Raw genomic sequence first — 26,256 nt, 5'->3', positions numbered from 1 at the left:
TCATGCCTTGAGATGCTTCCTCTCTGATGAGCCTCGACCCAAAGAAGCCGTTTAAGAGCTGAAAATGGTGTTAAACTGTAACATAAGAATTCTGATAACACCAGTGACCAACATCTCTGTCACTGACTTTTTTAAGAATAAAATGCAGGTACATATTTTCTAAATGTAGTTTATTGTTAATGATATAAAAAGTAAACATGGATCTGTTTTATGCAAATTCTAAATGAAATCTCTTCGAATGGTGTTTTATACTAAAAATGTTTTCTTTAATGTTGAAAATTGGTTTTGTGACCAGCTGTTTCACAGATGTGGCGTGACTATGAAAGAGGATTAAAAAAAAAAAAAAGCAGAGGAGAAAAATCTAAATCTCATTGAATAATAATAATAATAATAATAATGACATAATGAGTTGAAATCCAACCAGCTACTTGTTACTATGCAGTTTATTACTGTACTCTGGTTGTTATTGTTACAAGATCTATTCCCCGAAAACGGCACCCTGATGGAATTGATCATGATGATGATTACACACAGACATATTACCCACTGCTTGGAACATTGCTCTGAAAGTTTATCTGACCTTCAGCCGTAGTTGATATCGATGTTCTTGTAGTTGTAGTTGATGTAGTTCATAATGATATTCTGATGCCGTCCTGTAGGAACATAGAGATGAGGCAGCGGCAAGAGCTCTATGAGGCCGGCCTGCTCTCTTCTGCTCGATACGGCACTCACGACAGCAACCTGGCAGTCGGAGAGGGCAGGAAGAAACCCCGCAAGTGGCTGGCATTGGAGTCATCTGAGAGACGGTGCCAAACATGCCAGCACCTCTGCTACCTGTCCATGGTGAGGCACTTATTCACAGACCACTCACAACTCAAGTCACCCGCAAGGGTTTTATTTGCAGTATCAGTTCAGTTATGTGTTGACCCTGTAAGCTGCAAGCTGATTATTCAGTATTTGCTATTATTATTCTGGATCTATTTTGAATTATTCAGTATTTTTCTGAGTAATTCAGTACCTACTGTGAATTATTTAGTATCTGCTATGAATTATTCTATGCCTATTATAAATCTTTATTTACTATAGTGTACAATGTTCATTAACTAAGAGTTATTCCATATCTGCTGCTATTCAATGTCTTTTATGAATGATTTATTGACTATTATGAATTGTTCAGAAACTGCCATGAATATGAATTGTTCAGTATCTGCTATTATTCAATGTCTACTATGGATTATTCATCAATTACTTTGAATTATTTAGTAGCTTTTATGAATTATTTTATATGTACTATATTTCATAGCTGCTATGAATTACTAAATATCTCTTAAATTATTCAGCAACTACTATGAATTATTTAGTATCTACTGTGAATAATTCACTAACTAATGCCATTTTTTCAGTAACTGCTACAAAATGTTTAGTATCCACTGTGAATTATTCAGTGTGTGCTGTTATAGTTTAGTATCTACTGTGAGTTACTCAGTGTGTGTGTGTAGTAAGCTAAGGAGGTTGTGTGTGTTTCAGGTGGTGCAGGAGAACGAGAATGTGGTGTTCTGTCTAGAGTGTGCACTACACTATGTGGAGAAACAGAAGTCGTGCCGTGGACTAAAGATGATGTACCGCTATGATGAGGTAACCGTTACGAGCCCTGCATGAAGCAGTTCAATAAGCAGAATTAAACAGGGCCTATGAGGGGAGCTGTTGAGATGAGTTTGTTTGCAGTGATCTGTGATGTAGATGGGCAGACTGCACTGTGTAGGACCACAGCTCTCTTTTCACTGCTTAAAGTGTATAATACTTGTATTTAGAGTGATTATCACCTCAATACAGAGCAGGTCCTGTGGATCAGGTTATATGACAGATTAATTAGGATTAAGTGACCCTCTTAGTCTCACAACGGGGAAATTTCCCCTCCGCATTTAACCCATCCATGCAGTGAAATGCCACATGCACTCTAGTGAGCACACACACTAGGGGGCAGTGAGCACACTTGCCCGGAGCGCTGGGCAGCCCAATCCGCAGCGCCCGGGGAGCAGTTGGGAGTTAGGTGCTCAGGAACACCTCAGTCATGGACTGTCGGCTTAGGGGATCGAACTGGCGACCTTCTGGTCACAAGGATGCTTCATGCCCATGAAGTCTGTTTTAGTGGTTAACAAACAGTTGTAGTCTGTTTTTGTTTGGATCAGTGTCTGTGTGAGCTTGGCTTGTTTTCCATTAGAAATAGATATTTTGATAAGAGAATATCTGGCAGTTTGTCGTTTTCAGATGACAAATGACAAAAGTGGAGATACAAGGTTTTGTTCTAACAGCAGCGATAATGTTACTTCCATTACGCAAATCCTAGCTCTACCCAGCCTTACTCAAAACCTAACCCTAATCTTAAACCTCATATGCTTTTGACATGCTACCAAGAATCTGTTTCATCTAAAAGGACCACTTGAAATAAAGTGTCACCAAATATCCACATTAAATATAAAAATTATCAATAAAAAATGAAAGAACAGAAGGCTCAGCTGGTGCTGTTTGATTGTAATTTTGAGGTAAAAGTGTATTAAGTGTATATTATTTAACACACTACTAGAGTGATAACGTAAAAATGTGTCATCTTTTATTTGATATGTATGAACACCTCTTCTTAGATGTGGCTGTTTGGCTTAGTAAAACACAGTGTCAGCAGCTTTTGTCTCCACATTCACTGCCTTTCTACATCACATCATTTACCAGAATATGTATCCAAAAATAATTTGATGTAACTGACAATTTATGAGATTTTTTGCATGTATTATAGTATTTATATATTGCATTTTATCTATTTTACATATTTTCTAATCAATGCTTGATTCCATATCAGTATTTTTTGTGCTGTTTTCACACCTTCGTCTCTTTCTGTCTCTTTCTGTCTCTCTCTCTGTGCCTGCAGGAGCAGATTAACAGTCTGGTGGACCTGGTGTGCGGTAAAGCCACGAAAAGCTCAGCAGAGAGCTGTAATGGCTCCAGCCCCAGCAAACCGGCCGCCAAACGCGGCCCCCGCAAGAGAGCCACCGTGGAGGTGTCTCTGACCCACCTGCCAAGCCCCGCCCAGCTGTCCAAAAGTGCTGCCACGGCCATCTCATGAGAGACGGTCGTTTCTACACCCTGCTTTTAACCAATCATATCTCTCGCTGAACTCGTTTCACCCCCCCTGACTCCCGACAGCACGGCAGAACTTGCTGCATTAGAGCAAGAAGCTGCCTTTTTTGCACTAGAGCGAAAGAAGTCTTTTTTTCGTTAGTTTTTTTTTTCATTTGCAAATCTTTTAGTTAGCATTAAGCAATGTGCTCGCAGTTGTAGATCTGAATAGCGGGTGAGAGCGACATTACTTTCTTATCCGAACTGCCCCTCCTCATCGTCTTCGGCCCTGTCGACTGCATACACACACACTCAAGCCTGAACTGTGAATAGAGGCACATGTTGGTGCTCTTTTTTTGTGTTCTCTTCTTTAATTTGAATTTTTTCTGTTTGCTTTGGGATTTAAGTGATACAAGGGCCGCCAAACTGGGGCTTGTGCTTTTGTTTTTGAATACATTTGACCTCTTCAATCCCCTCACTTATCGCTGGTGGGGAGGAAACGAATGAAAGGCGAGGTAACACTTGAAAGTTAAAGGACTGCTTGTTTAGTTTGAGGTTTTAATCGGATTTTTAGATCGAGGAGTGTTTTTAGTTGGTTTTATTCTCTCGGCGGATAGGGGAACACTGGTTTCCGTGGCAGCGTGTGCGGTGGTGCTTCAGAACGTGGTAGGAGGACTGGTGTGATAAGCCCCCCCCCGTGGAGACAGAAGGGGCTTCTGCGCTCAAACTTAGAGAGCGGTAACTGTGCCTGATCTTCAGCGGGGAGGTCCTATGATTTTTGGTGCTTTTTTTCCTTTTCTTTTTTTTTAACTGTATATCAATACAAAAAGGTAAATTAAAAGGAGTGCTATCTGCCTTCGTACACCACAGGACGGAAGAGCTCGGGAGGCTGTTTCCGCTTCTACATGTGCAATCGTGTTAACATTCCATACTTCCAGACCTATTGACTCATCTGTACCAGTTAACATTAATTATTATATTATTGTAATTATTATTATTGTTGTTATTATTATTTGTGTTCAGACTTTTTTTTTTTTTTTTTTTCCATTTCAATTGGATGTGCTATCTCAAGTAGAGCCACTAGGCAGAGGGTGTAAAATGTGAAATACAAGTCCAAGGATTTTAGTTTTTTGTTGTTGTTTTTCCCTCATTTTCACTTTTTTCCTTGCTTTCACTTTTGCAGATGTATCACAAATGATTTAAAGAAACTCAACAAAACCGACATTTTGTACATAATCCTGTAAATGTCTTTAAATACTTGAGCCTTTGTTCGGGGTGGACAGAAGGAGGGGAAGATGCATGATGAAGAAAAGCCTTACCTTTCAGTTTCTTCATCTATGCGAGTTCGACGCTTACAGGGTTCCTCTGGTGACATGGATCATTTTTTTAAGTGCTGCTTATATCACTGAGAAATAAGATATGGAGTAGCGACCCCCTCACACACCCCTCCCTCCCTCCCTCCCCGCCCAGGTTCGTTTCTTTTGTTTCTTAGCTTTACTTTTTTAAAGAAAAGGGAAAATACCTAAACAAAAAAAAAAGTTTTTACATTTTCATTACTGAAAATTCAACAATGTAGTAGCTACTCATGTTGCACTGAGCTTGCCAGTGGTGACTGTCAAGAAAAAACCTATAATCCAGTTTGTTGGTTGTTGTCCTTTACCGAAGACTGAACTGTTTTAGGAGTATTTAATGAAAACCAAGTCAGGTGTTTTCAACAAAAAAGTGGTTGTCAAGTTTTTATGGCCTTACAATGTATTTTATTCAGAATTTTTTGCTGTTTTTGTTCCTTTTTCTACAGTATGAAAGATTTGTTCACCGTCTGGCAAAGTTAATTTATTCGCACTGCGTCTCAGCCTTTCCTTACACATGGAAAGATTTCATGTTGGTTATATTGCCAGTTTTTTACTTTTCCAGTTTGTACTTAAGGTTTAATAAAAACTTATGGACAGTTCACGGTCAGTTCTTTTCAAGCCGCCTGTCTGTCTGTCTCTGTCTTGTGCTGAGGGCTTACAGCTCCTACGCTGTTTGCTCGCAGGGGTGGTTCCTCAAAAAACTACTGTCACTTCTGTTAGTTTACTCTCTCTACTTACTAAGTACAGGGAGGGAAAATATAAACCGAGAAAACCTGTTTTAAACGCATTACAGGTAAATATTGTCTTCTTAGAGCAGAGATCAGCAACGTTAATGTTAAGAACCATTTTGTCCAACAAAAATCAATCCGCCCCGGGAGCCACAACGTTTTATGTCCATTTATTGAAGTGTTACGTTTTCCACATAAGTAGAACAGTTTCTTGTATAATTCAGCTGAAGTCGCTTCTCATTCACCAGCTTCTTGTTCAAATTTTCCCGTTCCACCTTAAATGGGGCCTGAGGCGCCAGAATGTAACTGATGCATCATTTAAGGTGGAACAGGAAAATTCAGACAAGACGCCGACTTCAGCCTTGCACCTTTTTAGTGTTTGACAGCTTCTCGTTGCAGATGAAACATATTAGGAAACCAGCTGGAGTGATTATAACTGCAAATTAATTCCTCTCTAAAGTAGCAATGTTCATCTTAAATCTCTCTCTTTGGCATTTCGTAGCTACTAGCTAGGCGAGACTATTGTCTGTGTTGCTATGGAGAGTCGCAGTCTGAGTGGCAATCTTCAGGGTTAAAGGGTGAATCAGCCGTTCTACTTTAACTCCAGAGTTTAAGACCATCTATTGTTAAATTGTGAACGATCAGCAGAGCTTGATTTTACTGTAAAAGAGGATTATTTTATTTTTACCTACTAATCTGATTCTGCTGTGGAGATGCAGCACTTTAACAGTGGCTGAAAATGGTTAGAATTAGTTTTGATGTATAGAACCACACAAACACACACTCATGGGCCACTTTATTAGGTACACCTTGCTAGTAAAAGGTTGGACCCCCTTTTGCCTTCAGAACTGCTTTAATTCTTCATGTCATACTTTCAACAAGGTGTTGGAAACGTTCCTCAGAGATTCTGGTTGGTTATTTGAGTTCCTGTTGTCTTTCTATCATCTGGAACCAGTCTGCCCGTTCTCCTCTGACCTCTCACATCAACAAGGCATTTTCGTCCACACAACTGACCGCTCACTGGATATTTCCTCTTTTTTGGACCATTCTCTGTAAACCCTAGAGATGGTTGTGTGTGAAAATCCCAGTAGATCAGCAGTTTCTGAAATACTCAGACCAGCCCGTCTGGCACCAACAACCACGCCACGTTCAAAGCCCCTTAAATCCCCTTTCTTCCCCGTTCTGATGCTCGGTCTGCACTTCAGCAAGTTGTCTTGACCACCTCTACATGCCTAAATGCATTGAGTTGTGGCCGTGTGATTGGCTGATTAGCTATTTGTGTTAACAAGCAATTGAACAGGTGTACCTAATTAAGTGGCCGGTGAGTGTAAGTGGCCCTTAGGTAGGACGAACAAAATGCAAAGGCTGAGATTCCTTTAATAACGGTATTAATAAATGACAGGTGGACGCTGCAGCTGGAGGGAGAAACATTTATTTAGTAGGAGAGTCGGGAAAAACACTGCACGGCACGAAACGAGGACTTTCTGTACAAAAAACAAAAATATCATAAAACACAATCACTCTCTTTGTACACCGGATGCATAGCACAGTTCTAGAAAACACTTCCTTCATCCATCCTCTCTTCCTCTATGTGACTAAAGAGTCGCCCTTGGCACAGTTACTGGCTCTTTGACTCTGCTGTCCTGCCTGTGGTTGGGAAGCATCTCCACACACTCTTTCCTCATCTCTCCACACCAGCTGGGGTCCTCCTCCTCCTCCTCCTCCCCCTCTCTCCTCCTCTTCATCCTCCTCCTCTTCCTCTCCGGCCTCTGTGTCCTGGCTGGCTGAGTCGGTGCAGGTGGATGAGAGGGAGGCCAGTTTGTGTCTGAGCTCAGCCTGTGTGGGAACCTGCAGTGTGATCTCAGTGGTGAAGGACTCCACATCTGGCCCTAACGCACACATCCAAGAAAGAGAGTCAAGTCATTAAGAACATTCCGCTTCTGTCTGAACAAAACCTCGTACCTCCTTTTTTGTCGATTTTCACTTTTTGACCTATTGTGAAAATGCGTGTTGCCCTTTACGTTGTGCGTAAATTTCTTGATGAATGGACCAAAAGAAACAGCCGAAAACTACTTGGCGGAAAAATGTCTGGTTCCAATGACTTCCATTAAAAGTAAAGTATGTTTTTCCTTCTCCTGTAAAGTTTCCATTTGGGAGATACGAGGTTAAGATCTGCCTGTAAAGCACTGATGATGAAGGGAGGGAGAAAAACAAAAGATAAAATGACGTCGAAAGTGACGTCACAGTCAATTCCAACACAGAAAAAAGACAAATGACGAGCAAAACCAAACATTAACACAATTACAACAAAACGCTCAACCTAAAAAAAAATGGTGTGGTAACAAATATATTAACTGGCTTTCTTCAACCTAAATAAATACTTTGAATGAGCCATTCTTTTAATGTGTTATTTTCTGAGCTGGTTTAATTGCTTTTTTACTGCATGAAGTCATTTTTAGGTTGAACTGATTAGCCACTTTTTTACAGTGTAAAACAGTCAGTTAAGGACAGAAGTAGGTACACACTGAAAAAGGTGGAGCTTCAAGGGTTCTTCGTAAAGAAAATGGTGATTGATGGAGAATTTGCTTTGGTGCACAACCTTTTTCAAAAAAGTTCTATTTAGAATGATCCATAGCAAATTCTTTAATCAATCGTTTTAAAGGGTTCTTTGGGTGTTTACAATTCTATATAGAACCATTTGCTTTACTAAAGAACACTTGAAGAATCATCTTGTGTGTACATCTCAATAAAACTGACCTTTATATAATTATTAAAGCTGCACTGTGTCAGTTTTGGGGATTTGGAGCCCTCTCTGGTGAAAATGTGTAACAACGCAACATGTGAAATTTTTAGTGACGTGGGAAGCCAGAAAAGGGGCTGCAGGACGAGCTGAACTCTGCACTAACTGCACTTGCATAATTAGGAAATCTGTCAACAGTTTTCATTAGCACAGGTTATCTAAAGGCTAGCATTGCTCACATCTGTGTTATTTAGCTGATGTCGTTTCCCTCCTATGATGAGAGTTTTTCCTCTTTATGCAACACCATGGATCCTTTACCCACCCGATGTGAAGAGCTGGTGGGCTTTTGTGTTTTTAAATGCTTTGAGAGACTCTCCAGAATAGGGATAGGGGTTGTGTAGGAGATAAATATGAATACAAATTTAGTAGCTTTCAGCCCGTTTAAGTGGGACCAAGAGTTCAGGGGAAAGTGTATAAGAATCACAGCCTATTTTATCAACTTTGTTGAGGTAAAGCTTTTCTCTTCCTAAGCAATGAGAGTCATTTTAGCCATCTTTCACCTCTAGTTAGTGTGGAGCAGTGAAATTTGTTCCCAAATATGGCGACTGCAACCGAAAAATCACGTGACTGAAACCCTAAGATATCAGCTGCAGTAGGCGGTGTGTGTAGTAGTTGGTGGATATTGTGATGTCTGTCGGCGGAGGCAGGTGCTTGGCCAGAGCTACGTTCTTCAGTCCGTCCTGGGACGGGTCAGCGAGAGAGATTGGAGTCCGGTTCTCCTGAGGCTGTGGTCTCTCCTGGCTAAGCCTGGATAATCCACTGAGCTGCAGAGAGATCTAGGCTTTCACTCCTGCCTAATGTAATTAGCGCTAATTGAAAAGCCTGTTTGTTCTCCCCGGCGTGCGGCTCGTCAGCGAGGGATTTCGCTCTGGGCTGCAGTGAAGCCAATGTAAATGTCACCTCTGATTTAGGAGCTGAGGATGAGGAGCCGCGGCCACTGTGGGCCTCCAGGACCCCGAGTATGAGGGGATGTCTCTCAGTGGAGGCAGGCTCATCACAGACAGCATGTGTTTTTCATTCGAGTTTAATTGGAAAAATAGACCCGGGAGATGCAGCTCTGGACGGCTAACACGAGTAACAGTTCAGTGTGTGGCTGCATGTAAGTGGTGTCAGCTTGAATTTGTGTAGCCCCCTAAACACGCTCCTGGGTAAACTACGTCATTTATATACACCACACCACGTGTTTCAGGTGGATTTTAAACTGTTTATCTGCTTTACTGTCATCTTACTTCAGTCTTAATTTGTACCTTTATTAATCTCGTAATATTCCAAATTTATCTAATTGTTAACAAGATCTTTGATTTTAATCCAGTATGAATCTGCAGTGTGTGTAGTTTTACAGTCTGACTGTAATAATTGTGGAGTGATTTTAATCCAGTATGAATCTGCAGTGTGTAGTTTTACAGTCTGATGGTAATAATTGTGGAGTGATTTTAATCCAGTATGAATCTGCAGTGTGTGTAGTTTTACAGTCTGACTGTAATAATTGTGGAGTGATTTTAATCCAGTGTGAATCTGCAGTGTGTGTAGTTTTACAGTCTGACTGTAATAATTGTGGAGTGATTTTAATCCAGTATGAATCTGCAGTGTTTGTAGTTTTACAGTCTGACTGTAATAATTGTGGAGTGATTTTAATCCAGTGTGAATCTGCAGTGTGTGGAGTTTTACAGTCTGACTGTAATAATTGTGGAGTGATTTTAATCCAGTATGAATCTGCAGTGTTTGTAGTTTTACAGTCTGACTGTAATAATTGTGGAGCGATTTTAATCCAGTGTGAATCTGCAGTGTGTGGAGTTTTACAGTCTGACTGTAATAATTGTGGAGTGATTTTAATCCAGTATGAATCTGCAGTGTGTAGTTTTACAGTCTGACTGTAATAATTGTGGAGTGATTTTAATCTAGTATGAATCTGCAGTGTGTAGTTTTACAGTCTGATGGTAATAATTGTGGAGTGATTTTAATCCAGTATGAATCTGCAGTGTTTGTAGTTTTACAGTCTGACTGTAATAATTGTGGAGTGATTTTAATCCAGTGTGAATCTGCAGTGTGTGGAGTTTTACAGTCTGACTGTAATAATTGTGGAGTGATTTTAATCCAGTATGAATCTGCAGTGTGTGTAGTTTTACAGTCTGACTGTAATAATTGTGGAGTGATTTTAATCCAGTATGAATCTGCAGCGTGTGTAGTTTTACAGTCTGACTGTAATAATTGTGGAGTGATTTTAATCCAGTGTGAATCTGCAGTGTGTGGAGTTTTACAGTCTGACTGTAATAATTGTGGAGTGATTTTAATCCAGTATGAATCTGCAGTGTGTGTAGTTTTACAGTCTGATGGTAATAATTGTAGAGTGATTTTAATCCAGTATGAATCTGCAGGTGTATCTGGATCACAGAGATACCCAAACCAATCAGCTTCCTCACACATTACACTACACAGCCTCCTTGAGTTAATGTAAAGTGCTGTGTAATCTGTAGAGCTGAGCTGTGACACTTGTAAGGCACAAATACACATGTAAAGCTGAATATGTACCCAGTATAGGTGAAGCTGCACTGTTGTCTTCTCCTCCTGAGTTGAGAAAAACATCCAGAGCCTCGTGGTCAGACATGTCCATCAGGTCCATCTGCTCCAGCATGTCCACATTCACCTCCATAGACGACATGCTTCCTATTGGCTCTGCAAAACCACAAAGAGCGTAGTCATCACATCTTGTTATTAATATCCAGCCATCTATACTGTACAGCAAGGATCTGAATCCAGGACAGGCTCTGATGATGAAATACATAGTCATCCCTGCAGACACAGGAAGGCAACCATTATAGTGAATATTATTTTAATATGTAAAATATTATAATAAAATTAGCATTAATTAAAGAAATATTCTTCATTTTTGTAGACATGGCAAGTTTTTAAATAATAATTTAATAATGATTTAATTTTAATAAAAAAGTTTAATAATTTATACATTATTACTACATTATTAGTACAGTTTATTGTTTATTTTATTGTTGTCATTGTTGGCTCCTCTCACTTCTCCATGTGCCCCTTTGTTTTGATCTTCCATGTGCATTTGTTTTGGTTTTCTAGTCTTGTCCCTTCATTTCATGACTCCACCCCTGATTGTCTCCACCTGTGTTTGCGCCTGTCCCTCACTACCTTTATGTATTTAAGCCCTGTGTTTTCCCCGGTCTGGTTACTGGTCTTTGCTTGAATCTCTGCCTGTGTTGTTTGGATGTTTATGCCTGTGTTCATTTTGTCATGTCTGTCTCTCCTGCTCTCCGTATTGGTTATTTGAACCTGGACCGTTTAGACTATGACCCTGGATTTGCCCATAATAAATCTAACTTATCTCTGAATATGCGTCCACATCCTTGCTCCCTGTCACAGAAAGACTAGTCTCCAAAGACGCAGCGAGTAAGTGAGAGTATGTGATTGTTCCGTTGGGACGAAACTCCGGCTGTTTCTAAGCAGCCCGAGTTCGACATGTCCCAATGCCACCAAGCTGGACACAGCAAATCCATTGGCGGTGAGGGAACGCAAACGTCTCGTCGGTCCCATTGGAAGGCGATGGACCATCCCATCTTCGAGGTTGGATGACGAGAGCTAACTGCGAGCTACCTATCGCTCGAGTGAGCCTTGGGAATGGCCGAGTGAGTCCCGTTTCTCACCCAGCGGCAAGCCTGATTCCGTGGCCGCACCCAGCGGCAAGCCTGATCCCGTGGCCGCACCCAGCGGCAAGCCTGATCCCGGGGCCGCACCCCATGGCAAGCCTACGCCTCCGGGCCTGCCGCCAGTCGACGTGCCTCCGGACCCACCGCCAGTCCCCGTAGATGTCGTTGCAGGCCTGCCTGCCCCCGTGGACATTGCAGCCCCTTTGTTCCCGCCCATCCCGCCCTTGCCTGTGTCTGTTTCCCGTGGGCCTCCCGTTTCTCCCATGTCTGCCGTTCCCCGTTGGCCTCCTGTTTCTCCCGTGTCTGCCATTCCCCATTGGCCTCCCGTTTCTCCCGTGTCTGCCATTCCCCATTGGCCTCCCGTTTCTCCCGTGTCTGCCATTCCCCATTGGCCTCCCTTTTCTCCCGTGTCTGCCATTCCCCATTGGCCTCCCGTTTCTCCCGTGTCTGCCATTCCCCATTGGCCTCCCGTTTCTCCCGTGTCTGCCATTCCCCATTGGCCTCCCTTTTCTCCCGTGTCTGCCATTCCCCATTGGCCTCCCGTTTCTCCCGTGTCTGCCATTCCCCATTGGCCTCCCGTTTCTCCCATGTCTGCCATTCCCCGTCGGCCTCCTGTTGCTTCTGTGTCCCCTGTCTTGTCTGTTCCTTCATTTTTGCCCTCCTCTGTTCCTGGTTTTGTCTTATTCCCTTCTGTCGTGTCTGTGCCCATTTCTGTTCCTGTAGAGATTCCTGTTTCTGTGTCTCCTTTCGTTTCTGTCCCGGTTTCTGTTTGTGTGCCTGTGTCGGTCTTGGTTTGTGTGGTCTGTTCTTGTTTTCCTTGTCCTGTTGTTTTTCCGGTCGTCTCTCGTTCGGCGTCGTTTTGTGGTGTGCCTCCTCGTCCTCCCTCCGTGTTTCGTCCTCGTTCTGTTCGTGTTTTGTCTGTTCCTGTGTCTGGTGTTGTGTCTCCTGTTTTCTGTGCCTTTGGCTTCTGCCTCTGTGCCTGTTTCTGCCTCTATGCCCGTTTCTGCCTCTGTGCCCATTTCCGTTTCTGCTTCTGTGCCCATGGTTCCTGTACCGTGTTGTCCTGTTCTGGCTTCTGTGTCTGTGCCGGTCCCTGTCTAGTCGGGTTCTCTGTTTTTGGTCTCTTGTGTCTGTTTTTTGTTTTTATTTGGCGCGCTTCAGAGCCTATGTGGGGGGAACTGTCATGGTTGGCTCCTCCCAGTACTCCATATGCCCCTTTGTTTTGATCTTCCATGTGCATTTGTTTTGTCATGTCTGTCTCTCCTGCTCTCTGTATTGGCTATTTGAACCTGGACCGTTTAGACTATGACCCTGGATTTGCCCATAATAAATCTCGCTTATCTCTGCATATGCGTCCGCCTCCTCGCTCCCCATCACAATTGTGTAATGTTTTTACATATATTTCAATTAGAGTTCTTTATGGAAGGGGCACCTTACAAAAGATGACAATAATAATAATAATAACAACAATGGTGGTTATTATTATTATTATTGTTAATATTATTATTATTCCACCAACATGATGGTTGGTATAGTGTAGTGGACAACACCACTGCCTGTCATGCTTCAGATCCCCCACCTGGACAAGCCCCCTACACTATACCACTAGGAGTCCTTGGGCAAGACTCCTAACACTGCAGTCATCAACCTGCAAGTCGCTCTGAATAACAGCGTCTGCCATAAGTATGTTTATTATTATTATTATTATTATTATTATTATTATTATAGTTCTGCAGACAAGCGTTTTTACAAGAAGCCTTATAGACTTTGCAATATTTTATCTACATATTACAGCACAGTAAGTGCTGTTTTATCACATCTTACTTGAACCATTCATGATATGTGACGACGGAGTGCACAGGTTGTTTTCTAGCTTACAGAGAAAACTTTCAAAGTGAAATAAATGATTTGAGAATGGAGAATTGAGAAATGGAGTAGCTTATGATGGCCCCTCTTATCTGACTAAAGGATCAGGCTGGGGCTCTTTCGGGCCGATCTGATGCTTTTCAGTCATTGAGAGAAGCTCAAGGTCCTCACTGACGTGTTGCTATAGTAACATCACTGCCCTGCTGTAGGACTGGACACAGAGCAAGAACTCGGTGCGAAACAACTTTGATTAGGGGAAGCCTGAATGGTCCTTTTGTAATGGAAAGCCAGCGATTGTAGATTACTTTGACTGTTTCCGTCTCCAGATGCCACCTGACGGTATAGCAGACTCATTCCTGCCAGTGTGGTGTATCTAACTATAGAATAATGTGGTAATAAACAGCAGCCAATAGTAAATAATAGTAAATCTTCCTTGAGAAACCCGTTTCTGAATTGCGCACATGCTCATAAATAAATACTTTGCATAAACGATTATTTCAGTGTAATTTTATTTTAGTTGATTGAAAGGGGATTAAAAGGTTCTGTTAATAAGGTGTATAATGAAAGTGTTCTTCAGACTGACAGATGTTCTATAGGTGGTTCTATATGGAACATTTTTGAAAAGGGTTCTTTGTAGCATCCAAAAGGTTTCTTTTCTTGTTACAAGCTTGACACCATAACAATAAAAGAACCCTTTTAAAAAAAAAGGGCCTGTATAGAATTATCTACTGCACATTCTCCATCAATCTGAAGCACCCCTTAATCATGCAAAGGGTTCTTTGAGTGTTCATGGTTCTATGTAGAACCATCTTTTATAAGAGTGTATGTCTCAATAAAATGACCTTTTATATAATTGTTAAGGCTGCACTGTCAGTTTAGCCCTCTCTGGTGAAAACGTGTAATTGAACGGTAATGTGGGTCGTGTTCAGACCCCTTCCCCAAGGAGATGAATCGGATAACTGAGACTTTGTTAAAAGAATTCAAACGTTGGTGAAGGAGCGTCTTCTGAGGATGTGAGTGAATTATCTACTATTGTCATCACATCATCAGGATAACGTTGATTCTGGATTTGAGACCTAAACATTGAGCCAGACCTTCATACAGTAATGTCCTGTAGGCATGTGGGTCAGGGTTTTACAGAGTTTAGCTGGACTGGACGCTTTTTACTTTTCACTGTTTTGAAAAAGGATTAAACATTTTATAAGGCTCTAAATCTGACTTGTCCTAGTTATAATTTGAGGGTCTGTGTCCCATGATTTTCACACTCTCTCTCACTCCAAGGGGGTTTGATTAGAAATCAGGAATAAATATCTACCTTCTGAGCTCCACATGGTGCAGAAAATCAGGTCAACACGGCTGCACTGTCCTTTCTGAAGTGTTCAAGTTACTAAGTGTTACTGAATGAAGCTTTTTTTTTTTTTGCAGTCATGCAAAATTCAGTGTTTTCCAAAACTACTTCTGACCAATTTGTTAGTTTTGTACTGATTTCATCTGACTTTATTTCAGCATTTACTTTTTGATAGTAGCCATATATCAGTGATGCATATGGAAACATTCGTCAGGCTGACTTAGATCGATTTCAATTTATGTCCTGGCTAATGAGCTTCGTGTGGCTTTCTAAATCTCTGTAATGTCGGAAAAGTGTTGAATCAGCTACAGAGGAAAAAAAACACGACAGAAAAGTGCCCATTAAATGGCAATCTAGTCAAACTAAAGTGAACGGGATGGTCCTGAATCTTTACAACACAGTGCATTATCTGCTGCTGGAGGTATTTAATGCGCTCCTACATGTCTGAGTAGCCATGTTTATTCATAGTGGTGGCCAAATTTACATTTACCCCACATTGGGAAGAATAGCTTGTGCTCTCTTGCCCTTTCTTTTTAGCTTTTTAAATCATTAAAAAGTTTTTATAATTTAATAATTAATGAGTTTTTCAACCTGATCTCCGTCTGCCACATCTACGTTTAATGATCGATTACTTTGACTATTTCAGTCTCCAGGTGCCTGCAACCCAAATGAAAACCCATTTTGTCCTTTCAGCAAAAAAACAAACCACCCTGGGAGCCACAACATTTTATGTCCACTTTACCATCTTGGCTGTAAATATGCCTCAGCATGTGCTGATGTTAGGGCAATGTGGAATGTAATGTAAGGCGAGCAACTTTAAATGAAAACACCGACTTATGTTGCTCTACTTTAAGCTTTAGCTCAGCTATAGCTGCTTTTCTCGCATCTCCAGCAGGAAACTTTTCCACAAAAGTAGAACAGTTTCTTGTAAACTGGCTCTCAATGTTTGGCTTTTTACGAGGCTGAAGTCGCTTCAAATTCCCAAGCTTTTTGTTCAGATTTTTCCATTCCACCTTAAATGGTGCAGTGTTGGAAACCATTATAGATGAAAAATAAATAAATAAATAATGCGATCTTTCTCTGTTCTCTTGCATTAGCTACTAGTCAGGCGAGACTGTTGTCTGTGTTGCTATGGTGACCAACAGTCTGCGCACCAACATTCAGAGTTAAAGGTTGAATAAGCAGTTGTACATTAACTCCAGCATTTAAGACCATTTTTTGTTTAAACTGTGTTGAATGATCAGCAGAGCTTTATTTTACTGAACAGAAAGATTTTATTTTCACCTACAAATTTAATTCAGGGCAGCCCCGGGTTGCTGACCCCTGGCCTATACGATCATTTCAAGACACAACAGAAGCCGAAGCTCAGGTGCTGAAGCAACTGCCCTTTGGTTTCTATTATATATATATATGTGTTTTTATATGCTTTTCTATGTTTGGAGCAACATATCAACGTTATTGTAGATGGTAATCAGTCATATGATGCAGGCATCGCAGATTCCTTTAAGATCATTTATTTAAAGAGCCACATTTGTAGCATGTTGGATTGGATATGTTTTAACGTTATGGCTTATATTAAATCACAGCACTGATATCTTCCATTTTATGTCAATGCAAAGTAAATGTGTGTTAACTGAAGTGTGCAGAGTCCTGGATTTGTCACCTTGCTGTGGTTTCTGCGTCATGCTGTTAGTGCATGCATCACATTCACAGGGTACAGCTGAGAAAGTCTCTAGTGTGTACAGGTCTGTGCGGAAGTCAGAGACCACCATTCAATATTTAATTTACAGCCAAAACGGCCATTAAGTACAATTTATTCCTTTTTCAGCTTCATAACGTCTCAACAATAAATACAATACCTAATTTTGCAGTGTTCAGTGAGTCACTCTTTACCTTAATAACAGGTTTTTTTGATGGAGTTGAGAAAATGAAGGGTGGTCTCTGACTCGCGCACAGCGCTCTATGTGTGTGTGTGTGTGTGTGTGTGTATGTGTGAGATGGAGACGGAGCGGTTAGTCGGAGCAGAGGGGTGCATACCTCAGGGATGAGTTAGATCAGAGCAGCAGGGAGGGGAAGAGGAAAGAGAGAGGGGTGAGTTAGCTGCCTTTACACAGAGTTCACTCTCTCAACCACACAATCTCAGTCAGTCACTCTCTCAGCTCAATACTCACGATCCACACACAGCTCACAATCAAAAGACAGCTGATCATGCTGGCATACTGGCTTTGAATATTCCACTTTATTAGAAACTCCTCTCTTGAAGCTCCACCTTGCTAATCTGTGGGAGGGCCCTAAGAGGAATCCTCCCACCCCATGTAGTGGACCTATAAGGTCGGTGGAGCTCAAATTCCAAGTGTTCCAAATAAAGTGTTTGGAGACTGTGTACACACACACACACACACACACACACATATATGTATGTGTGTATATATATATATATATATATATGTGTGTGTGTGTGTGTGTGTGTGTGTATAATCACTGGTGACAGAAAAAAACCTCGTATCTTCAAAATGATAATGTTACAGGAGAAGGAAACAAACTTTAGACAGCGGAATCGGAGTTGGGACAGTCATAGACTGAAGGTTAGGGAACCAGCCTTGTGACTGGAAGGTGCCCCTGAACAAGACACCTAACCCCAAACTGCTCCCCGGGAGCTGCGGATAGGGCTACCCACCAATTTGTGCAAGTGTGCTGACTAACCCCTAGTGTGTGTGTTCACTAGTGTTTATGTGATGTGTCACTGCACAGATGGGTTGAATGCAGAGGTGAAATGTCCCCATTGTGGGACTGATAAGCGTCAGTAATTTTGGGTTGTGTCTTTTTTTTTTTGTTTATCATGAAATTCAAAGACAATTTAAAGGGCAACTGGCATATTCAAATTATGTATATTATATACACATATATAATTTAATTCTCCATTAGTCATTTTCCTGTAGGACTATCTTATGTTTTAAGGGGAAATTTAACCTAAATAACCTAATTGAACCTAAACTAAACACAGAGCTTGTGATCTGTAGACAGGTTTGACCAATCAGAGGCAACCAAACCTCCATGTGTTGTGACATCACAACCACAACTTCCTGGCATACTACATTTAAGGGTCAAGGTGGAAATTCTAAACTTCTTAGCCCGAATCTTATAGAAAAAAATTTCAATTTGAATTGATATCTTCCCCAAATCGTGCAGCCCTAATTCCATGTGTGTTGTTTTGATATAGAATATCACTTCAGCAGCTCTATGAAGGACATCATAACCTGTCCTTTCGTTCAGAAAAGCAAATATGTTGCCATGTCCTTTATTATCCCATTTTTAGTATTTGTCTGCCAGTCCAGCATGACTTGATCAGCCTCTCATGATGTATTCATCCCAGTGTACCTCCAACAAGCCATTTGAAACAAGTCAGCAGGAAAGAGATGGAGGAAATGACATTCAGTGCACAGAGAACAGCTCTGTGTTACTGACTGCGTGCTGAGCTCCAGGCTAACTCATTCAGAGGAACAGCAGTTAAGAGGCTTCAAAAGCACTCTCCCACAAACCATCTGCCTGGAATATAATGGAGGTTTATATAGGCTTACACAAATACTTCATTTACAGAAAGAACTAATGCAATGTTTCCTAATCTAGTCCACAGGCAACTCAGGGAACTCCAGATGCTTCACGCTTTCACTCTATCCCAGCTATCGCAGTACAGCTTGGCAAGGTAATCAAAACTTCTACCGCCTTTAGTGTGTCAGTTCTGCAGGACTGATTAACAAACTCTGATAAATTTCAGCCCAGCTGATGTTCTGTTTACTACAGAAGGGTTAATGTATCAGAGGACCACAGCCCTGCAAAACACGTACAATAAAAATAAAAACAGAATTTCTTTTTCTCTCTTCTTTAGCCCTATTTCTGCTGGGTTAGTTTAGCCAAAATTAGATTTTAATCCAGTATGAATCTGCAGTGTGTGTAGTTTTACAGTCTGACTGTAATAATTGTGGAGCGATTTTAATCCAGTATGAATCTGCAGTGTGTAGTTTTACAGTCTGACTGTAATAATTGTGGAGCGATTTTAATCCAGTATGAATCTGCAGCGTGTAGTTTTACAGTCTGACTGTAATAATTGTAGAGTGATTTTAATCCAGTATGAATCTGCAGTGTGTGTAGTTTTACAGTCTGACTGTAATAATTGTGGAGTGATTTTAATCCAGTATGAATCTGCAGTGTGTGTAGTTTTAAAGTCTGACTGAAATAATTGTGGAGTGATTTTAATCCAGTATGAATCTGCAGTGTGTGTAGTTTTACAGTCTGACTGTAATAATTGTGGAGTGATTTTAATCCAGTATGAATCTGCAGTGTGTGTAGTTTTACAGTCTGACTGTAATAATTGTGGAGTGATTTTAATCCAGTATGAATCTGCAGTGTGTGTAGTTTTACAGTCTGACTGTAATAATTGTGGAGTGATTTTAATCCAGTATGAATCTGCAGTGTGTAGTTTTACAGTCTGACTGTAATAATTGTGGAGTGATTTTAATCCAGTATGAATCTGCAGTGTGTGTAGTTTTACAGTCTGACGGTAATAATTGTGGAGTGATTTTAATCCAGTATGAATCTGCAGTGTGTGTAGTTTTACAGTCTGACTGTAATAATTGTGGAGTGTTTTTAATCCAGTATGAATCTGCAGTGTGTGTAGTTTTACAGTCTGACTGTAATAATTGTGGAGCGATTTTAATCCAGTATGAATCTGCAGTGTGTGTAGTTTTACAGTCTGACTGTAATAATTGTGGAGCGATTTTAATCCAGTATGAATCTGCAGTGTGTGTAGTTTTACAGTCTGACTGTAATAATTGTGGAGCGATTTTAATCCAGTATGAATCTGCAGTGTGTGTAGTTTTACAGTCTGACTGTAATAATTGTGAAGTGATTTTAATCCAGTATGAATCTGCAGTGTGTGTAGTTTTACAGTCTGACTGTAATAATTGTGGAGTGATTTTAATCCAGTATGAATCTGCAGTGTGTGTAGTTTTACAGTCTGACTGTAATAATTGTGGAGTGATTTTAATCCAGTATGAATCTGCAGTGTGTGTAGTTTTACAGTCTGACTGTAATAATTGTGGAGTGTTTTTAATCCAGTATGAATCTGCAGTGTGTGTAGTTTTACAGTCTGACTGTAATAATTGTGGAGCGATTTTAATCCAGTATGAATCTGCAGTGTGTGTAGTTTTACAGTCTGACTGTAATAATTGTGGAGCGATTTTAATCCAGTATGAATCTGCAGTGTGTGTAGTTTTACAGTCTGACTGTAATAATTGTGGAGCGATTTTAATCCAGTATGAATCTGCAGTGTGTGTAGTTTTACAGTCTGACTGTAATAATTGTGGAGCGATTTTTATCCAGTATGAATCTGCAGTGTGTGTAGTTTTACAGTCTGACTGTAATAATTGTGGAGCGATTTTAATCCAGTATGAATCTGCAGTGTGTGTAGTTTTACAGTCTGACTGTAATAATTGTGGAGCGATTTTAATCCAGTATGAATCTGCAGTGTGTGTAGTTTTACAGTCTGACTGTAATAATTGTGGAGTGATTTTAATCCAGTATGAATCTGCAGTGTGTGTAGTTTTACAGTCTGACTGTAATAATTGTGGAGCGATTTTAATCCAGTATGAATCTGCAGTGTGTGTAGTTTTACAGTCTGACTGTAATAATTGTGGAGCGATTTTAATCCAGTATGAATCTGCAGTGTGTGTAGTTTTACAGTCTGACTGTAATAATTGTGGAGTGATTTTAATCCAGTATGAATCTGCAGTGTGTGTAGTTTTACAGTCTGACTGTAATAATTGTGGAGTGATTTTAATCCAGTATGAATCTGCAGTGTGTGTAGTTTTACAGTCTGACTGTAATAATTGTGGAGCGATTTTAATCCAGTATGAATCTGCAGCGTGTGTAGTTTTACAGTCTGACTGTAATAATTGTGGAGTGATTTTAATCCAGTATGAATCTGCAGTGTGTGTAGTTTTACAGTCTGTAATAATTGTGGAGTGAATATCTTTCTGTTATGGGCTGAAACTGGACCTCTCTCAGTGATATTAGTCCTGCTCCAGTTCACCTCACATTAATGGAATAATAAAACCTATGTCCTGTTAGGTAACGCTGGGGTGACCATCCTGGCTATGGTATTTCAGTCTGGGATATTTGTGGGAATTTGTGAAAATGAGAAATTCCAGCCAGTCCCATTATTAACAGATGACTCTACAGAACCCCCTCTGATGGAGGTAATGAGTAGAATAGTAAACTCTGCTGGATTGTAGCCCACCAGGCTGACACCCCCACAGAGGAGTAGTGGCTGTTTGTGATCTCTTTTGGGCCTAAATGCTCTGCTCTTCACCTCTCCTCTCTGCGATCTGCAGGTATCCTGTGGACAGGTAGTGCTCCATGTCCTGCTGAAACGCCTCCTCAAAAAACTTCTGCCTGTCCTTCCACTTCACCTGCTGCTGCTGCTGACCTGGACCCTCTGCTTCAGGGACCCTCTGAGCATCCAGCTCCGCTGTGATTGGACAAAAGAAGAACAAAGGTAGGAGGTCAAATAAACCCAGTGTGTGTTGGTGAATGTTGAATGGTACTCGTACATTTGAAAATTCATGAGTTTCTCTGTTTCTCACAAGGAATCTGCAGAAAATCGACTGAACAGGATGTTAACCCCTTAATGTCCCAGGTTTATTATGTACTAAGGTTTATTATTCAACTACAAGGACTTCAGTGCAAACTGGTTGAGTTGTTTTTAGGTTACAGAAGTGTGTAATAAAACTTTGGGCCCACCAGCGGCTTTTTAAGCAGTTAAGGAGAAGTGACAAGTTCCAGGTTACTAGAGTTTACAAGCTGTGACTCTTAGGGACTCTAAGCAACAGCAGCTGTAGGGTTGGGACCCCAAGGTCACCCAGCAACACTTCTAGCAAGATGGTGAATTGAGCGTTTGAAAGTTTTACTCACTAAAGAACGATAAAGCACTTATAGAATAAGAGGAAAGTCACTGGGATCTCAATCCTGGTTTACAATTATCACTTTGCACTACTGTCAGCTTTGGAATTAATATAAATGGATAAAATATCTTCAAGAAAATGGACATTTGACACAATTGCACTAAACTTTGTTTTATTTAAGTGTAAATAAAGTCCTTATTTAATACTCAATAAAAATTTAACTCACTTAAATAATTTGATTAATGTGTAAAACAAATATATATCTTCAATTTTTTCATTTTTATTTTTTTTACACCAGCTGCTATTTGCATTGTGTCAAAATGTCATGATGAACAGACCAATAAAAATGGTCCAAAATGAAAATGAAAAAACTAAAGACCCCTTCTCTGTTTACCCCTTCTTATAAAAAAAAAAATAAAATAAAATAATTTATTCATTCATTCATTCATTCATTTATGAGTCCTGATAACACTAGTGTCACGATTGGCTCCTCCCACTACTCCATGTGCTTGTTTCCATCTTCCATGTGCTTTTCTGTTTTGGTCTAGTCCACCTGCTTTCTTTGTTTTGATTCCATCCCAGTCCTGTCCATGTGCCCGAGTAGTGTTTACTTCACTGTCCTGCCCCCTTGTTTCGTGATGCCACCCCTGATCATTGCCACCTGTCTTGTGAACCCTCGTTATCCTTGTTTGTATTTAAGCCCTGTGTTTGCCCCTTGTGTTGGCTGCTCTTTGGATGTATGTTTGATATGTACTGTTTGAATTATTTTGTTTGGTGTTTCTTCTGGCCTCCGCAGTCAGTTTTTTCCTGTGTTCATTTTTTGGTCATGTCTGTTCCCCACTCTATCTGTGTTGGCTCCCTGAACTGGCCTGTCTTGTCCCTGATTATGGATTTTCCCTGAATAAGTATTGCTTTTCTTCGCACATGCATCCACCTCATCATTGCTCTACGTTACAACTAGTGACCTAAATTTCTGAGAAATGAGTTTTAAATGTAGTATAACGTTAATGATATAAAAAAAAACATGATTCTATTTTATAAGTTAACCCTCTTTAAAATATAGTTTTATATTAAAATGGTTTTTCAAAAGTGGCATTTAATCTTAGGTCAACTGTATAAATGTATATACTGACTTTTGGAGCTGTGTCTCATATTTTTAGCATCCTTTTAGCCCTGCATTCTTTGTGACATGGTTTCCCCTCCAAATGGAAAATGTCCCATATACATCAAATATTTAAAATATAGATTTTAAGCACATATCTGTGGATACTGGTACAGTTCCAGTATCATAGTGCATCTCTACTTGTTTCCATAGTGTTGGCCTGTTGTGTATTTGCCCTCATATCGGTCACATTAGGCACAGTCCGCACTGAACCAGCACTAAACACTGCCCAGCTATTCTGAACTCCACTTAAATCAAGACAGACATGCCTCTACACACACATGCACACAAACAGAGCCTGGCTGAAGATGTGATTGGTCAGGACAGGGCAGTAAGCAGCTGCCGGGACCGTCCAGCATTCCTCTTTTCTTCAGCTCCGGGCTGTTCGTGTTGGATGAGTATTTTCAGAGGCAGAGAGATGTGCTGTTCACTCCTCTCTCTGCCCCCAGCTTGATTCACTTACAATTCTCAGGCTTTACTCCTCCTGTGTTTGAGGTTTTTATGCCTATGGTTGAATATTGTTCCAGTAAAAGTTTCGTCTCACAGATAGAAATGGTTCACATGGCATCCAGATTTTGCAAAATTACTTAATTGTTTAGATGTTGTTTAGACGGTTCGGTGTGAAATGTGCCTTTCTAGAGAAATTCACAGAGTCAGTATTGCTCACCAGTATAGTACTAGGAACCAGACGTCCGAAGCACTTATTGGCTCTAAAACTACATCCTGTTATTGCACTAAATGGTTAATAATGTGCTTCTTAATACCTGAGACATTGTTTTGTGATAGTTTTGTTATGAAGTTTTTATATTTTTACTATAAACTATTACTCCAGGATTATTATTATCCTGTCAAACCGCATCTCAACTGAGATCAATGTGTGTGAGCTGACATGCTTTTGTTGCTACTAGCCTGTAGCTACAGTCAATACAGCCAACACTGGTGTTGTATCCAATTCAGATCTCCCTCAAATTCACATTTCCTTTGACTAATCAGGTGCAAGCATTCACTGAACAATGCCAAGTAACACTGGAACTGCAGGAAGCGAAAAGCTTCATTCACCCAATCAGTGATGAACAGTACAAACAGTATGATTGTTTACTGTTTACTGGAATTGAAAATAATGTTTATCACAGAATCTGAATTATGCCGCCTTGGGTGATTGTGTGAAAACTTTCTTACCTATTTTTGGAAAATGGCAAAATGTGTGGAGGACATCGATATGATCTGTTTCCAAATTGCTGTAGAACCAAATTGATTTGAACTAGATCATACAAAATGAGTTGCAGTGACTTGTAGAAGAGAGAGAGAGAGAGAGAGAGAGAGAGAGAGAGAGAGAGAGACTAAACCCAAACCCTCTGAAGCAGAAGACTCCAGGGTGAATGGAAAGTGACGGTGTCAACAGCAAACTACTTGTTAAGCTGCTCACCAGTTTATAGGGCAGGACAGCGAGGAGCAACTGTGATGTATCACAGCACCGTCAGTGTAAAGTGTTCGCTCACTCAGCACAGGCAGGTTTACACAGCAACATAACTCCAGGCCAGAGTCCAAATCAGACAAAGAGAACAAACACAGCAAACCTAAAAACCTAAACCTAAGCGTCCTTAATGAGAGAGAGAGAGAGAGGGAGAAATAGAAAGAAAGAGTGTGAGAGAAGAGTGGGAGAGAGAAAGACAGAAAGAGGGGAGCATGAAGGAAAAGGAGAGAGAGAGAGAGAGTGAGAGAGAGACGAGTGAGAGAAAGAGAGAATAGAGAAAGAGAGGTAGAAAGAGGGACAGAGAGAGAGAGACTTTGATCTTATAAAGCCTTTATTTAACCCTTTATCAAAGCATTATGTTAAATACATGATCTACACATTAAAGAGACAGAAAAAAGAGAGGGGGTGGGGTGTGTGTGTGTGGGGGGGGGGTGGTGGGGGGGGGGGGGGGTGCAGATTCCAGTAAGGAAAAAGAGAAACACTCCTGCATCATCCACAGACACTAATCCTCCATCAATACACCAAACCAGAAACACTCTGAGCTCTGACAGAACACAAATTGCCCTCTTAAGCGCATTTCACTAACGCCTGAAGCGTCTGTGGAACCAGACTCATAGACTTCCATATGGCTAATTCTGCTTGTCCCATTAACACATTCACCAAACTATATTTGTGTGCTATCGGAGGGCATTATACAGCGTAGGATCCTCCACTGGAGGATCTGCAGGGTGCCTGGGCAGAGGACCACCGTACAGGAGCCTCCATGAAGGCTGCATGTCCGGAGGAGCAGTTAGAGTCAAGCCTTCCTTTCAGCTCAAGAAAGGGATGTTAAGGAAAAAGCTGGTTAGAGGGTTTTGTTCCAGAGCTGTAAAACCTCCAGCAGAGAGAAGTCCCATCCTGTTTCTGTCCTCCAGAGCACTCAGAATAATGAACAACTCTAGAAATGGCAAACAAGCCAGTCCCCACCAGGCAAAACACAGGGGGTGGGGTGTTAATAAAAAGTTAAATAAAAGAAAAGGGGAGAGAGAATAAAGAAGAGAGGGAGAGAGATACACAGAGAGTGAGAGATGTGTGTGTGTGTGTGTGTGTGTGTGTGTGTGTGTGTGTGTGTGTGTGTGTATGTATGTGTGTGTGTTGCATCACACTCTGCTTTGCGCCTCAGGCTGGTTAGTGTGCTGTTTAGCTGATTAAACCTCCTCTGGTTCTCCTTGTGGTCACATAAGCTAATTAAGGGTGTTTGTCTTCTGGCTAGTTGGAGAGAGATCCAGATCCAGATCTCAGAACTGTAATGGATCCTGAAGGCCTGCCATCCAGTGTGGAGCAGATCATCCTTGGTGTCCAGTGGCTGCAGGTTTTCATTCCAACAAAGGAGCACATCTGACTCCACTTATTAATCAGGTAGTCTCAGTGTTCAAAGAGGCAACCAGGTGGTCTCTAAGGAGAAAGCTGGTATCTGTGTCTCTGGAGACTGCTGAATGAAAGAGAGCACATCTCTCTCTCTCTCTCTCTCTCTCTCTCTCTCTCTCTCTCTCTCTCACGCACACACACACACACACACACACACACACACACACAGTGAAATAAACAAACACAATCATATCACATCTCAGCACTGCTCAGTCAGTGAATACTGATTAGACAGGAGAAGAGAAATGGCAGAGAGAGCAGGCTTTATACAATAGGGCAGAGAGAGAGAGAGAGAGAGAGAGAGAGAGAGAGATGTGCTCTCTTTCATTCAGCAGTCTCCACAGAGACACAGATACCAGCTTTCTCCTTATCTCTCTCATC

At 41.0% G+C, this 26,256-nt stretch overlaps 2 protein-coding genes across 4 annotated transcripts in view; one reads left to right on the top strand and one right to left on the bottom strand.

Moving 5' to 3' along the window:
• Positions 1-4,596, top strand: part of jarid2b (jumonji, AT rich interactive domain 2b) — a 185,035-nt gene extending 180,439 nt beyond the window's left edge. For both annotated transcript variants that reach the window (XM_017711398.2, XM_017711397.2), the window contains 3 exons: positions 660-843; positions 1,528-1,635; positions 2,924-4,596. In XM_017711398.2, coding sequence (XP_017566887.1) covers positions 660-843; positions 1,528-1,635; positions 2,924-3,118 — 487 coding nt within the window. In that variant the 3' untranslated portion in view covers positions 3,119-4,596. The remainder of the gene's footprint in view (positions 1-659; positions 844-1,527; positions 1,636-2,923) is intronic.
• Positions 4,597-6,607: 2,011 nt separating this feature from the next.
• dtnbp1b (dystrobrevin binding protein 1b) overlaps positions 6,608-26,256 on the bottom strand; it is a 59,647-nt gene continuing 39,998 nt past the window's right edge. Inside the window, exons 2-4 of one of the 2 annotated variants that reach the window (XM_017711390.2) lie at positions 21,241-21,399; positions 10,521-10,664; positions 6,608-7,080 (exon numbers count right to left, since the gene is read on the bottom strand). In XM_017711390.2, the coding sequence (XP_017566879.1) occupies positions 6,779-7,080; positions 10,521-10,664; positions 21,241-21,399 (605 nt within the window). In that variant the 3' untranslated portion in view covers positions 6,608-6,778. The remainder of the gene's footprint in view (positions 7,081-10,520; positions 10,665-21,240; positions 21,400-26,256) is intronic. The other variant, XM_017711391.2, reaches the window with a different exon arrangement.

This window comes from Pygocentrus nattereri, chromosome 27 (genome assembly GCF_015220715.1).
Source record: "Pygocentrus nattereri isolate fPygNat1 chromosome 27, fPygNat1.pri, whole genome shotgun sequence".
In the NCBI taxonomy this organism is placed as follows: domain Eukaryota; kingdom Metazoa; phylum Chordata; class Actinopteri; order Characiformes; family Serrasalmidae; genus Pygocentrus; species Pygocentrus nattereri.
The sequence above is the reverse complement of the archived record's forward strand: the minus strand, read 5'-3'. Positions and strand labels throughout refer to the sequence as shown.